Raw genomic sequence first — 13,832 nt, 5'->3', positions numbered from 1 at the left:
GCATGAACCCCCCACCCCCACCCCAGGACCCCCCTGCTCAGTGCAATACCCCCCCCCCCCCACTTCCCCAAATCCTGCTGCTGCACCTGGGGGGGATCCCCATCATCTCCCCATCCCCCCCCCCCCCAATCCTGGAGCCATACAGTCGGGCCTGCGGACCCCCAGATTTCCCCCCCCCCCCGCCCCCAAAACACACACACACTGGACCGGGGGAGAGGGGGTCTTCTACCCCCCGAAAAAGCCAGCACTTGTAGACGCCACAGCCAGTCCTCAGGGAGGGGGGCGGGCGGACCACCGGCCTGTGCCCCCCAAGACCTGCCCTCCCACCCTGGAGACCCCCGACATCCCCAGGAAACCCCCCCCCCCCCATCTCTGTCTCCATCCTCCTGCCCATTTCTTGTCTCTGCTCTCCTGCCCATTTCTCTCCCTGTCTCTGTCCCTCTCTTGGAAATCCGGGGGGGTCCGCCCACCCCCACCACCCCCCGGTTTTCCAAGCCGCTGTAAATAGTTTTGTGTGTGATGACGACGACGACACAGTCACCCCGGACCACCCCCTCCACCCCATCCCCATTTGTGAGTCTTAACGTTTAAGGGAAAAAGAGGAAAAAAAAACAAATCAGTGGCCCAGGACAATCGCCGCCTTAGGTAACTTTTTTTTCGGGGGGGGGGGGGGGGGGTTCAGGGGAACCGGCTGGGGGGAGGCCCTGGTGTGGGGCCTTTCTCCATTTTGGGTCAAACTTCCTAGACTTCTTGCAAAGGTTGCGATTCCCCCCCAACTTTTCCGTCCTCTTTTTTGCTCCCGGTTTTGGGGGGGCCTCAGTGAAAGTCTACTGTTTACATGTACAGGAAAAATCTGCCCCCCCCCCCGGCCCCCTCCCCCACAGAGGCCCATCTGTCGGGGGGAGGGGAGGGGGCATCCCGCTGGGGGGGGGGGCAATGGGGGGCAACAATTCCCCCCCCCCCAAATTACTGTCAGTCACCCACTTCTCCCGGACCCACAGACAAACGCGGCAGGGAGGGGGTCGCCCCCCCCCCCCCCCCCGCAGGAAATGCCTTGTTGGGGGGGGGTCACACACAGACACACACACACCACACACACACACACACACACACACACACACCAGACCCTCCTCGCCCCCAATCCTGGTTTTGAAGCCCCGCACCTATGCAAACTTTAGCGGGGCTTCCGACAGCGGCGGAGACAAAGCCCCCCCCCCCCCCCACCCCCCATCTGTGTGTGTGTGTGTGTGTGTGTGTGTGTGTGTGTGTGTGTGCATGTCTGTGAAAGAGGCACAGAGCTGGCAGGGCGGGCCGGCCGGCCTGTTTGTGGGTCGGCTTTAGCGTAGGCCCCAAACGGTCCCCGGACCCCCATCCTGTCGCCCCCCGGTCCTCCGCTGTGGCTATGGGGGTACCGATCCGCCCCCCCCCCCGCCGTCCATCTCTCTGCGTGTCCGTCTGTTCTATGGCGATCAGTAAGGGTCCGGTCTACTTAATAAACACACACTGAATAGCAAACCGAGTGACAATGTGGGGCCGGGGGTGAGGGGGGGCTTGGGCCCGGGGGGGGGGGGGGGGGGGAACGCCTCTCCCACAGACATACACCGAACCCCCCAGCCCCTCAAGGGGCTTCCATGGGCCCTTCGGGCCGGACTGTGCCAAGGCGGCGGGCACAGTGGCATCACCCCATAAGGCCCGGCCTCCTCCAAGCCTCAGTTTCCTCATGCGGCGCAGGGGGTAGTGGGGGAGAGGACGGGCACAGCCCCCCAAACCATCAGGTGAAGCAGCCCAACACAGCGACAACAGCCCGGGCCCGGGAATCAGAAGACCCGAGTTCTAACCCCGACTCCGCCGCTCATCCGCTCTGCTAAATTCGGCCGGTCACTTTGCTCCTCTGGGCCTCAGTTCCCTCCTCTGCCAAATGGGGAGAATAATAATAATAACGATGGTATTTATTAAGCGCTTACTAGGCACAAAGCGCCGTTCTAAGCGCTGGGGAGGTTACGGGGTGATCGGGTTGTCCCATGGGGGGCCTCACAGTCTTCATCCCCATTTTACAGATGAGGGAACCGAGGCCCAGAGAAGTGAAGTGAATTGCCCAAAGTCACACAGCTGGCCATTGGCGGAGGCGGGATTTGAACCCTTGACCTGTGACTCCAAAGCCCAGGCTCTTTCCACTGAGTCATGGGGACGAAGACTGGGAGCCCCACAAGTACCTCCCCCAGCGCTTAGAACAGAGCCCGACACATACTAAGCGCTTAACGGATGCCATGATTATTATTTTTCTCCCCAACCTGCCCCGGCACTGAGAACGGGGCCCGGCGCAGTGTGGGCACATCATAACAAACCCCGCCATCCCCACCCTTACACCGCATCCAACCGGAGCATCTCCGCCCCTGCCCCGGCGCTCAGTACAGTGCCCGCCACACGGTGGGCACCACCCATCGCGAAACGCCAACAGAGCTCCCATCGAGCCGGCCCAAAAAGCTGACTGTCAAAGCCCGGCCGACCCGCCCCGGGAGCCAAAAGGCTCGGGGCTCGGCGGAAAGAGCCCGGGCTGGGGAGTCGGAGGCCGTGGGTTCGAATCCCACCTCCGCCCCTTGTCAGCTGGGTGACTTTGGGCGAGTCACTTCCCTTCTCCGGGCCTCAGTGACCTCAACTGGGAAATGAGGATGAAGACCGGGGGCCCCAGGGGGGCCAACCCCATCACCTTGTAGCCACCCCGGCGCTTAGCACAGAGTAAGTGCTTAGCAGATGCCACGGCCAGCCTGCCCCTGGGCGGTCCAGCCCGAGAGCCCCGTCGCCATCACCATCGATCGTATTTACTGAGCGCTTGCTATGTGCAGAGCACTGTACTAAGCGCTTGGGAAGTACAAATTGGCAACATATAGAGACGGTCCCTACCCGACAGGGGGATCACAGTCACAGACGGCGCCGGGTCCCCCGCCGGCGCCGTCTGAGGACAACAAGGCCCCGGGGAAGGCCGTCCCCTCCCCTCCCCAGGCGGAGAACAGACAGACGGAGGCGGCCACAGGCGCGCAGATTATACAGAATATATTTCGGGGCGGGGAGGGGGAGGGGGCCACCGGCCCACCCCTCCACCCCCAAGGCCGCCCGCCCGCGCGTGCCGCGGCCGCGGCCTCCTCCCCGGCGCCCCGTGGGGACGGTCCGGCGACTCCACTTCTCTCCAACCGGGAACGGAGACGGGAGACGACGGTAGAAAAATAGGAAATACGAAAAAGGCGGCCCCGCTCTCCGAGCGCGTGTCCGGCCGCTCCGGCCACTCCGGGCCGGGCCGGGCCTCCGCGGAGGGGGCTGCCGCTCCCTCCGCGCGCGTGTGTGTGGGGGGGGGGGGGGTGACGCCGGTGACCCCGACGGGGACCCCGGGCGTCCTCCTCCTCCTCCTCCTCGTGGTGGTGGTGGTGGCGGCGGTGGTCAGGCCCCCGCGGCCGCCCCTATCTGACGACGAGGCAGAGGACGCAGAGCTTGGCGGGGCCGATGCAGTCGTGGTGGCAGAAGGCCCCGCAGCCCTTGCAGACGGTCATGGCTTTGAGGCTGCACGAGCAGCGCAGGGCCATCTCCCCCAGCCCCCCGCGGCCCCCGCGGCCCCCGGCCAGCACCTGGGCCGCCGCCAGGGCCGCCGCCACCGCCGCCCCCCCGGCCCGGCCCGGCCCGCCGCCCCGCGGCCCCGGCCCGGCCCGCCGCCGCCCCGCCGCCCGGGGGTCCGCGGGCCGGGGGCGGGGGTCCGCGCCGCAGGCGGGACAGGTGGCGGTACAGGACCTGCTTCAGGTCCAGGGCGGGCGGCGGAGGCGGCGGCGGCGGCGGCGGCTGGGGGGTCCCGGCCCCCTTCCCCACGGGCGGGCCGGCCGACGGGCGGGGAGGCGGCGGGGCGGGGGGCCGCTCGGGGGCCGGGACGCCGGGGCCCTCGGCCGCTCGGGGCCGGACCGGCGGCGGCGGCGGCGGCGGCGGCAGCGTCACGGCGGGCTTCGTGGGGGGCGGCGGCGGCGAGGGCGGGGCGGCCGCAGCCGAAGACCATGGGGGCGGGGGGCGGGGCGCAGTCTCTGGGGGCCGGCGGCGGGCCGGGCCGGGCGCCAGGGTCCCGGGTGGCCCCGTCCGGCTCGGGGGCTCCGGCGGCGCGGGGGGGCGTCCGGGCGACCCGCGGGCCGGGGTCCCGGCGGCCCTCCCCGTCCGAGCCCGTGTCCGCTGAGTCGCCGCGGGGCCCGGCGGGCTCCCGGAGCCGGGCCGGGGAGCCGGACCCTCCGGACGCCGCCACAGCCGCCTTGGCCTCCTCCTCCTCCCGGGCGCGGCCCCCCGTGCCCGCTAAAGGGGCAGGCGGCAGTAGCTGTGCTCTCGGTAGAGCCAGTGCCCACCTGGGAGCGCCCCGCTTGGGGCCCGCGCGCTCCGCCGCCCCGGGCCGGGCGCCCGGGGGGCCCGGGGAGCCCGGCGGGCCCGGGGGCCCGGGGGCGGCCCCGCGCTGGGCCCGGGCCTGCAGGGCGTGGGCCTTGAGGTCGGCGAGGGTCCGGGCGGCGGCGACGGCGGCGGCGCCCTGGTGCCCGGGGGGTTCGGGCCCGGGGGGCTCGGGGGGCACGATGCGGGGGCACACTTGGTAAGCGGGCTGACCTTTAACCACCCACGGCGGTTTGATGCGCGAAAGTTGAATCTGCAGGGACGACAGAGGGGCCGGGGGGGAGGGAGGGGCGAAGGGGTTAAGAGCTGCTCCATCCTGGGGGGGAAAGCCCCCCAACCCACGACCCCCACCAGTTTCATTCACCACCCCCCCCCCACCAAGACGGTCAGTTCCTCGTGGTCAAGGAACACGTCCACAACTCTCCCAGACGCTCAGTCCACGCTCCGCACCCAGGAAGCGCTCAAGAACAGTGCTTTGCACATAGTGAGCGCTTAATAAACACCATCATCATTATTATTATTATTATTATCATCCCCTAAAACCCGCCCCTTCTCCCGTCCATCCGGACCGCTCCCGCGTTAACCCCGGCTCTTCTCCTCTCCCGCCTCGATGGTGGTTTCAGCCTCCCGTCTCTCCCCTCCGCGGTCCGGGCTGCCCACTTTGTTTCTCTACAAACACGTCCAAGACATCACCCCACCCCTCGAGACCCTCCGGGGGTGACCCGTCCCCCCTAAATCTGTCCCGTCCCCCGACGGAGACCTCCTGTCTGCGGACCCCATCCGATCTTCTCACGACGATGATGATGATGGCATTTGTTAGGCGCTTACTATGTGCAAATCACTGCTCATCGACCCCAACGAGGCTCCGTCGGGGACCAAACAGACGCTCCCCCTCCTCGACTTCCACTCGCTCGCTCCCGTCCCTCCGTCCATCTCATAGCAGTGAAGCGCTTGGCACATAGTAAGTGCTTAAATTGGCGCAGAGAAGCAGCGTGGCTCAGTGGAAAGAGCCCGGGCTCTGGAGTCAGAGGTTGTGGGTTCAAATCCCGCCTCCGCCCAGTGTCAGCTGGGTGACTTTGGGCAAGTCACTTCACTTCTCCGGGCATCAGTGATCTCATCTGTCAAATGGGGATGAAGACTGTGAGCCCCCCGGGGGACACAGATCACCTTGTATCCTCTTCGGCGCTTAGAACAGTGCTTTGCACATAGTAAGCGCTTAACAAATCACTTCTCCGGGCGTCAGTGATCTCATCTGCCGAATGGGGATGAAGACTGTGAGCCCCCCGGGGGACACAGATCACCTTGTATCCTCTTCGGCGCTTAGAACAGTGCTTTGCACACAGTAAGCGCTTAACAAATGCCATCATCATTATTATAATTATCACAAGTGCTTAAATACCACAATTACTATTATCATTAAAGCCACGGCCCCGCATCTGCCGTGCCGCCCTCCTCCCCCTCCGCCCCCGTGCCGCGGAGCGCCGCCGGTGGAGATCAGGCCCAACCCATCCACCTTGACTCGGTCCCGGCCCCTCTCCTCTGCCCGGCCGAACCGTTTCTCTGCCCATTTCGGCGTCGGTGCCCGTCGCCCTCGCCGGGGGTCTCGGACGCCTGGTTCTCGGACGCCCTCCGTTCCCTCGCCCGTCCCATCTGTCACCCCGGGTGACGCGGCCGCCTGCTCTATCGGGAAAGCCGACGCTATCGGGGGTCATCTCCCTAAAGTCGCCCCCGTGCCCCCTTCTTCCCGGCGGCATCTCCCGCCTCCTCTCAACATCCACGCCCTCCACCTGCTCATCGGACCCCTTTCCTCGGCACCGTATCCAAACCCCTCCCATCTTCCCTCTCCAACCGCCACCTTCACCCGCTGGCTCCCCGACGGCGTCTCCCCCACCTGAAAAATAGCCTCCCTGGACGACCCCCTTCCGACCCTTCCTCTCCTCCGATTCTCTCCTCAACCCCTTCCCGTCTGGCTTCCGTCCCCTCGGCTCCACAGAAACCGCCCTCTTGTCCTTCCCAAGCGCTTAGTACAGTGCTCTGCACACAGTATGCGCTCAATAAATACGACTGACTGAATGAATGAGGACCTCCTCCTCCTCGCCCAAACTAACAGCCTCTCCTCCACCTCTCAGCTTTTAGACTGTGAGCCCGCTGTTGGGTAGGGACCGTCTCTATATGTTGCCAATTTGTACTTCCCAAGCGCTTAGTACAGTGCTCTGCACATAGTAAGCGCTCAATAAATACGATTGATGATGATGATGACCCCGCGGGCCGCCCCCTTCTCCTGGAAACATCAGCCCACCTCGGCTTTGCAGACGCCACCCTCCCCTGGGCATTTAACTCCCTTCTCAGGCCCCCTATTCCTCCCCATCTTCCATCCCTCACCCCCGACGATCTGTCCTCCTACTTCATTAGGAAAATGATCTCCATCAGGTCTGAGCTCCCCAGTCATTCCTCCCCATCTGCTCTCGACCCTCTCCACTACTCTCCCATCCTTCCCAGCAGTATCCTCAGAGGAGCTCTCCTCCCTCCTCTCAAGTGCTACTCCGGCCACGTGTGCTTCCGACCCCGTTCCCTCTCATCTTATGAAATCTCTCGCCCCTTCCCTCCTCAAATTCCATCTTCAACGGCTCACTCTCCGCTGGTTCCTTCCCCTCTGCCTTCAAACGTGTCCACATCTCCCCCAGCCTAAAAAAAACCCTCTCTTGACCCCACCTCCCCTTCTAGTTATCGCCCTACCTCCCTCCTACCCTTCCTTTCCAAACTCCTTGAATGAGTCGTCTACACTCGCTGCCTCCAATTCCTCAACACCAACCCTCTCCTAACCCCCTCCGATCCGGCTTCCATCCCCTACACTCCACTGAAACTGCCCTCTCAAAGGTCACCGATGACCTCCTGCTTGCCAAATCCAACGGTTCCTACTCCATCCTGATCCTCTTCGACCTCTCGGCTGCCTTCGACACTGTGGCCCACCCCCTTCTCCTCATCACACTATCCGACCTTGGCTTCACGGACTCCGTCCTCTCCCAGTTCTCCTCTTATCTCTCCGGTCGTTCATTCTCAGTCTCTTTTAAGGGCTCCTCCTCCCCCTCCCACCCCCTTACCGTCGGGGTCCCCAAGGTTCAGTTCTCGGTCCCCTTCTGCTCTCGATCTACACTCACTCCCTCGGTGACCTCATTCGCTCCCACGGCTTCAACTATTATCTCTACGCTGATGACACCCAAATCTACATCACCGGCCCTGCTCTCTCCAGGCTCACATCTCCTCCCGCCTTCAGGACATCTCCATCTGGATGCCTGCCCGCCATCTAGAACTCAACATGGCCAGGACTGAACTCCTTATCTTCCCTCCCAAACCCTGCCCTCTCCCTGACTTTCCTGTCACTACGATCCTTCCCATCTCACGAGCCCACAACCTCGGTGTCGTCCTCTACTCCGCTCTCTCGTTCACTCCTCACATCCGATCCGTCCCCGAAACCTGCCGGTCTCACCTCCGCGACATCGCCAAGATCCGCCCTTTCCTCTCCATCCAAACCGCTACCCTGCCGGTTCAATCTCTCAACCTATGGCGACTGGATGACTGCATCGGCCGCCTCTCTGATCTCCCGTCCTCCTGCCTCTCGCCGCTTCGGACTATACTTCACGCTGCTGCCCGGATCATCTTTGTGCAGAAACACTCTGGGCATGTTACTCCCCTCCTCAAAAATCTCCAGTGGCTACCTGTCAACTTACGCATCAGGCAAAAACTCCTCCCCCTGGGCTTCCAGGCTGTCCATCCATCCCCTGGCCCCCTCCTACCTCACCTCCCTTCTCTCCTTCTCCAGCCCAGCCCGCACCCTCTGCTCCTCTGCCGCTCCCCTCCTCCCCGGGCCTCCTTCTCGCCCATCCCGCCATCGACTCCCGGCCCCCGTCCTCCCCCTGGCCCGGAATTCCCTCCCTCCGCACATCCTCCAAACTATCCCTCTTCCTCCCTTCAAAGCCCTACTGAGAGCTCACCTCCTCCAGGAGGCCTTCCCACACTGAGCCCCCCTTTTCCTCTCCTCCATCCCCTCCCCACAGCACCTGGATATATGTTTGTACTGATTTATCACTCCATTTGTACATATTTACTATTCTGCTTTGTTAATAATGTGCATCTAGCTTTAATTCTATTTGTTCCATTTTGACACCCGTCTACATGTTTGGTTTTGTTGTCTGTCTCCCCCTTCTCAACTGTGAGCCCGCTGTCGGGTAGGGGCCGTCTCTAGAAGTTGCCGACTTAGACTTCCCAAGTGCTTAGTCCAGTGCTCTGCACACGGTAAGCGCTCAATAAATACGACTGAGTGAATGAATGAATGAGTGGTCCTCCCCCATCTCTCCGGCCGCTGGTTCTCCGTCTCTTTCGGGGGCTCCTCCTCTGCCCCCCCACTGTGGGGGGTCCCTCGAGGTTCGGTCGGGTCCCTTTCTCTTCTCCGTCTACACCCACTCCCTTGGAGAAATCGTTCGCTCCCACGGCTTCAACCACCGCCTCTAAGTGGACATGAGCCCACTGTTGGGTAGGGACCGTCTCTATATGTTGCCAACTTGGACTTCCCAAGCGCTTAGTCCAGTGCTCTGCACACAGTAAGCGCTCAATAAATACGATTGATTGATTGATTGATTCCCAGATCTCCATCTCCGGCCCCGCTCCGTCTCCCTCTCTGCCGGCTCGCATCGCTCCTTGGGCGTCCTCCGGTCACCTCACACTTCACACGTCCAAAACGGAGCTCCCCGTCACCCCGCCCAAACCCCGTCCTTCCCCGGACCGTCCCGTCGCCGCAGACGGCCCCTCCGTCCTTCCCGTCTCAGGAGGCCGGGCCCTCGGCCTTCTCCCCGGCTCCTCGCTCTCGTTCCGCCGCCAGAGTCGTCATCATCAATCGTATTTATTGAGCGCTTACTGTGTGCAGGGCACTGTACTAAGCGCTTATCCGTCACTCCATCCCGTCGGTCCCGCCTTCACCGCTTGGCTGAAATCCGCCCTCTCCTCTCCCTCTAAACCGCTCCCCCGTTAATCCGATCTCACTCCTCCTCCTCTCCCTCCTGGATGACCGCCTCGGCCTCCTCGCCGCCCTCCCGTCTCTCCGCTGCCCGCGCCGTCGTTCTACGGAAACGTTGGGGCCGCGTCTCCCCGCTCCTCGGGACCGTCCGGGGGTCGCCCGTCCACCTCCGCGGCCAACAGAAACCGTCACCGCTGGCTTTAGAGCCGTCCATCTCCTCTCCCCCTCGGACCTCACCTTGCTGGTCGTCTACCGCAGCCCGGCCCGCGCACTCCGCTCCTCTCACGCCAACCTCCTCCCGGGGCCTCCGCCTCGTCCCTCTGGCCGCCGACCCCTCGCCCCCGTCCCTCCCGCCTCGCGTCCCCCAGACCGTCGCTCTCCCTCCAATCAATCAATCAATCGTATTTATTGAGCGCTTACTGTGTGCAGAGCACTGGACTAAGCGCTTGGGAAGTCCAAGTTGGCAACATCTAGAGACAGTCCCTGCCTTATCCAAGGCGCGTCTCCTCCTCCTCCTCCTCCTCCGAGAGGCCTTCCCCGACTGCGCCCTCCTTTCCTCTTCTCCCGCTCCCTTCCGCGTCGCCCCCGACTCGCTCCCTTCCTTCCTCCCCCGTCCCAGCTCGGCACCGCTCCCGTCCACGTCCCACATTTCCTTTCTTTCTCCTCCTGTCCGTCTCCCCCGCTCCAGCCCGTCGGCTCCCTGCGGGCAGGGGACGGGTCTCTTTTACCGTCGTGCTGTCCTCTCCCGAGCGCTTAGTCCAGTGCTCTGCACTGGATAAATACAACCGAAGGAACGACAGACCGCGAGTCCGTCGTGGGCAGGGAACGCCTGTCTCCCGACTCCGTTCCGTTAGGTTCCCCCGGGGCGCTCAGTCCAGTGCTCTGCACGCTCGAGAAACACCCTTGGTGGACAGAGGGTCGTTCATCTCCTCGCGGGGAGCGAACGTGGCCTCCGGCTCCGTTGCGCTAGATTCCCCCGAGCGCTCCGCCCGTGGGAAGCGCTCGGTAAATCCCACGGACCGATTCCCGGCCCCGCCGGCTGCCCGCCGCGACACCTTGGCAGCCGATTCGCCTAGCCGGGCCTCAGTTTCCTCCACCGTAAAAGGGGGACGTGACGGCCCCCGCCCTCCCTACTGCTTTCGGCCCTTCCGTCCGTCCTCCCGGCGCTCGGCCGCTTGACGAAGACCGCCCCGTCCCCCTCGACCCGTTTCCCCTCCTTAGAGCGGAAGCCCCGCGGGGGGCGAGGACCCGGGACCTCCCCGGTGCTCGACACGTAGTAAGCGCCTAACGCCGTCCTCGTCCTACTCCGCTTCTCCCGCCGCCGCGGCCCGGGCGCCCCGCGTGGGACGGGGACCGGGTCCGACCGGACGATCGCCGCGCACCTCCCCGGGCGCTGGGTACACGCCGCCGGGCCGGGCGCCGCCAACGCCCTCGCGGGCGGGCCGCTCCGCTTCGCCGTGCCTCGGTGCCCTCACCTGTCAGACGGGGCCGAGGCCTGCGAGCCCCCCGGGGGACAACCTGACGGCCTTCTCTCTCCCCCAGCGCTCAGGACAGTGCTTGGCACGTGGTGAGCGCCGACCGGCCCCCCGGCTCCCGGAGCGGGGTGACGTACCCGGATGGGCGGGACCTTGGGCTCCTCTTTCGAGGGCTGGGGCTTCTCGGCACGAGCACTTTCAGTTGTGTCACGAAAGGACTGACGCTCCTCCAGCCGGGGCCTCTTGTCGGTGGGGGCGGGGGCGGGGGCCGGCTGGAAGCGCTTCCTCTTCTGGTCCTGGGGCGGCCGGGCCGGACGCTCCTCGGGCAGGCCGGGGATCCTCCCGCCGTCGTCGCCGTCGCCGTCGTCGTCGCGGTCCCGGGGCGGTCCCCCCGGGGCGGGCCGGGGGTCTCCTCGGGGGCAGCAGCGGAGGCCGGCCCGGCGTTGGCGCCTGGGGTGTCCGTCCCTGGGGCGCGGGGCGGGGCGGGACGGGGGGCCGCGGCCTTCCTGCAGGGCCTCTTCCCGGCTCAGCCCCGACCTGCGACGGGAGGCGGCCGCGGGTCAGCTCCGGCCCCCGCCCGGCCCCCCGCCCGCCGCCCCGCTTGCTCACCTCTGGCCGTAGAAGTCCTCGAAGAACCTCCGCTTCCACAGCTCCACGCGCTTCTCCTTCTCCAGCTCCTGGCGGAGGCGGGCCTGCATCTCGGGCGTGAACTCCCCTGCGGGGGCGGGGGACACGGACGGGCCGGGCCCCGCTCACCGGGCTGGGGGAGCCCCCCGGCCGCCACCCCCCGACCCCCGGGGGACGCCTCCGCCGTCCCTCCTGGGCTCTCCCGGCCGCTCGGGACAGCGCGCCGCGCACGGTGGATACCGCTGAGGGATGGAGAGACTGTCGGTTCCTCGCGGGCGGGGCAGCGCTCAGCAAATAACAACCACAACGACGGCGTTTATTAAGCACCCGGCCCCCCTCCCACCTTTCTGGCCCCAATCCCCAGTATTTTTTTTTTTTAATTGGCACTTATTAAGCGCTTACTACGTGCAAAGCACTGCTCTAAGCGCTGGGGCGGATACGCGTTGATCGGGTTGTCCCACATGGGGCTCACCATCTTCACCCCCATTTTACCGATGAGGGAACTGAGGCATAGAGAAGTGAAGTCTCCCCCTTTTAGGCTGTGAGCCCGGTGTTGGGTAGGGACCGTCTCTATATCAATCAATCAATCAATCGTATTTATTGAGCGCTTACTGTGGGCAGAGCACTGGACTAAGCGCTTGGGAAGTCCAAGTTGGCAACATCTAGAGACGGTCCCTACCCAACAGTGGGATCACAGGCTAGAAGGGGGAGACAGAGGACAAAACCAAACGTACTAACAAAATAAAATAAATAAAATAGATATGTACAAGTAAAATAGAGTAATAAATATGTACAGACATATATACATATATACAGGTGCTGTGGGAAAGGGGAGGAGGTAAGATGGGGGGGATGGATATATGTTGCCAACTTGTACTTCCCAAGCGCTTAGTCCAGTGCTCTGCACACAGTAAGCGCTCAGTAAATACGACTGATTGACTGATTGATTGGAAGTGACTTGCCCAAAGTCACCCAGCTGACAAGTGGCAGAGCCGGGATTTGAACCCATGACCTCTGACTCCAAAGCCCCTCGTCCCCCTCTCCATCCCTCCATCTTACCTCCTTCCCTTCCCCACAGCACCTGTATATATGGATAGATGTTTGTACACATTTATTACTCTATTTATTTATTTATTTTACCTGTACATATCTATTCTATTTATTTTATTTTGTTAATATGTTTGGTTTTGTTGTCTGCCTCCCGAACACATTTACTACTCTATTTATTTACTTTACCTGTACATATCTATTCTATTTATTTTATTTTGTTAGTATGTTTGGTTTTGTTCTCTGTCTCCCCCTTTTAGACTGTGAGCCCACTGTTGGGTAGGGACTGTCTCTACATGTTGCCAACTTGGACTTCCCAAGTGCTTAGTCCAGTGCTCTGCGCACAGTAAGCGCTCAATAAATACGATTAATTGATTGAAAATGACATGCCCAAAGTCACCCAGCTGACAAGTGGCGGACCCGGGATTTGAACCCATGACCTCTGACTCCAAAGCCCCTCGCCCCCCTCTCCATCCCCCCATCTTACCTCCTTCCCTTCCCCACAGCACCTGTATAGATGTATATATGTTTGTACACATTTATTACTCCATTTATTTATTTATTTTACCTGTACATATCCATTCTATTTATTTCATTTTGTTAGCATGTTTGGTTTTGTTGTGTCTCCCGTACACATTTACCACTCTATTTATTTATTTATTTATTTTACCTGTACATATCTATTCTATTTAGTTTATTTTGTTAGTATGTTTGGTTTTGTTGTCTGCCTCCCGTACACATTTATCACTCTATTTATTTATTTATTTTACCTGTACATATCCATTCTATTTATTTTATTTTGTTAGTATGTTTGGTTTTGTTCTCCACCTCCCCCTTTTAGACTGTGAGCCCACTGTAGGGTAGGGACCGCTTCTAGATGTTGCCAACTTGGACTTCCCAAGCGCTTAGTCCAGTGCTCTGCACACAGTAAGCGCTCAATAAATACGATTGATTGATGGATGGATTGATTGATTTTCCACTGAGCCACGAGTAAACGCCACCGAGGGACTGAGAGGCCGGCGGCTCGCCGGGGCCGGGATGAGCGCCCGCCCAACACCGCCCATCGCCCTGTAGACCGCCGGCGGGCACCGTGCCCACGGACTCGGCCGTATCGGACGCTCCCGAGCGCTCGGCCCAGTGCTTCGCGCACAGGAAGTGCCCTCTCTGCCAAAGATGCCCGGCGTCCCTCGGGCACCGACTCTGGGCATACGGTCTGGCTCCTTCCCCTTCTAGACTGCGAGCCCGCTGTTGGGTAGGGACCGTCTCTA

The 13,832-nt window shown here is 62.4% G+C and overlaps 1 protein-coding gene across 1 annotated transcript in view; it reads right to left on the bottom strand.

The window, feature by feature from the left end:
- Nucleotides 1-3,452: 3,452 nt before the first annotated feature.
- ASXL1 (ASXL transcriptional regulator 1) overlaps nucleotides 3,453-13,832 on the bottom strand; it is a 33,172-nt gene continuing 22,792 nt past the window's right edge. The window contains exons 9-14 of the mRNA XM_038750067.1: nucleotides 11,500-11,605; nucleotides 11,028-11,427; nucleotides 4,447-4,657; nucleotides 4,031-4,317; nucleotides 3,730-3,981; nucleotides 3,453-3,617 (exon numbers count right to left, since the gene is read on the bottom strand). Of these exons, the coding sequence (XP_038605995.1) occupies nucleotides 3,453-3,617; nucleotides 3,730-3,981; nucleotides 4,031-4,317; nucleotides 4,447-4,657; nucleotides 11,028-11,427; nucleotides 11,500-11,605 (1,421 nt within the window). The remainder of the gene's footprint in view (nucleotides 3,618-3,729; nucleotides 3,982-4,030; nucleotides 4,318-4,446; nucleotides 4,658-11,027; nucleotides 11,428-11,499; nucleotides 11,606-13,832) is intronic.

Source organism: Tachyglossus aculeatus, chromosome 8, assembly GCF_015852505.1.
Source record: "Tachyglossus aculeatus isolate mTacAcu1 chromosome 8, mTacAcu1.pri, whole genome shotgun sequence".
NCBI classification, from domain to species: domain Eukaryota; kingdom Metazoa; phylum Chordata; class Mammalia; order Monotremata; family Tachyglossidae; genus Tachyglossus; species Tachyglossus aculeatus.
The sequence above is the reverse complement of the archived record's forward strand: the minus strand, read 5'-3'. Positions and strand labels throughout refer to the sequence as shown.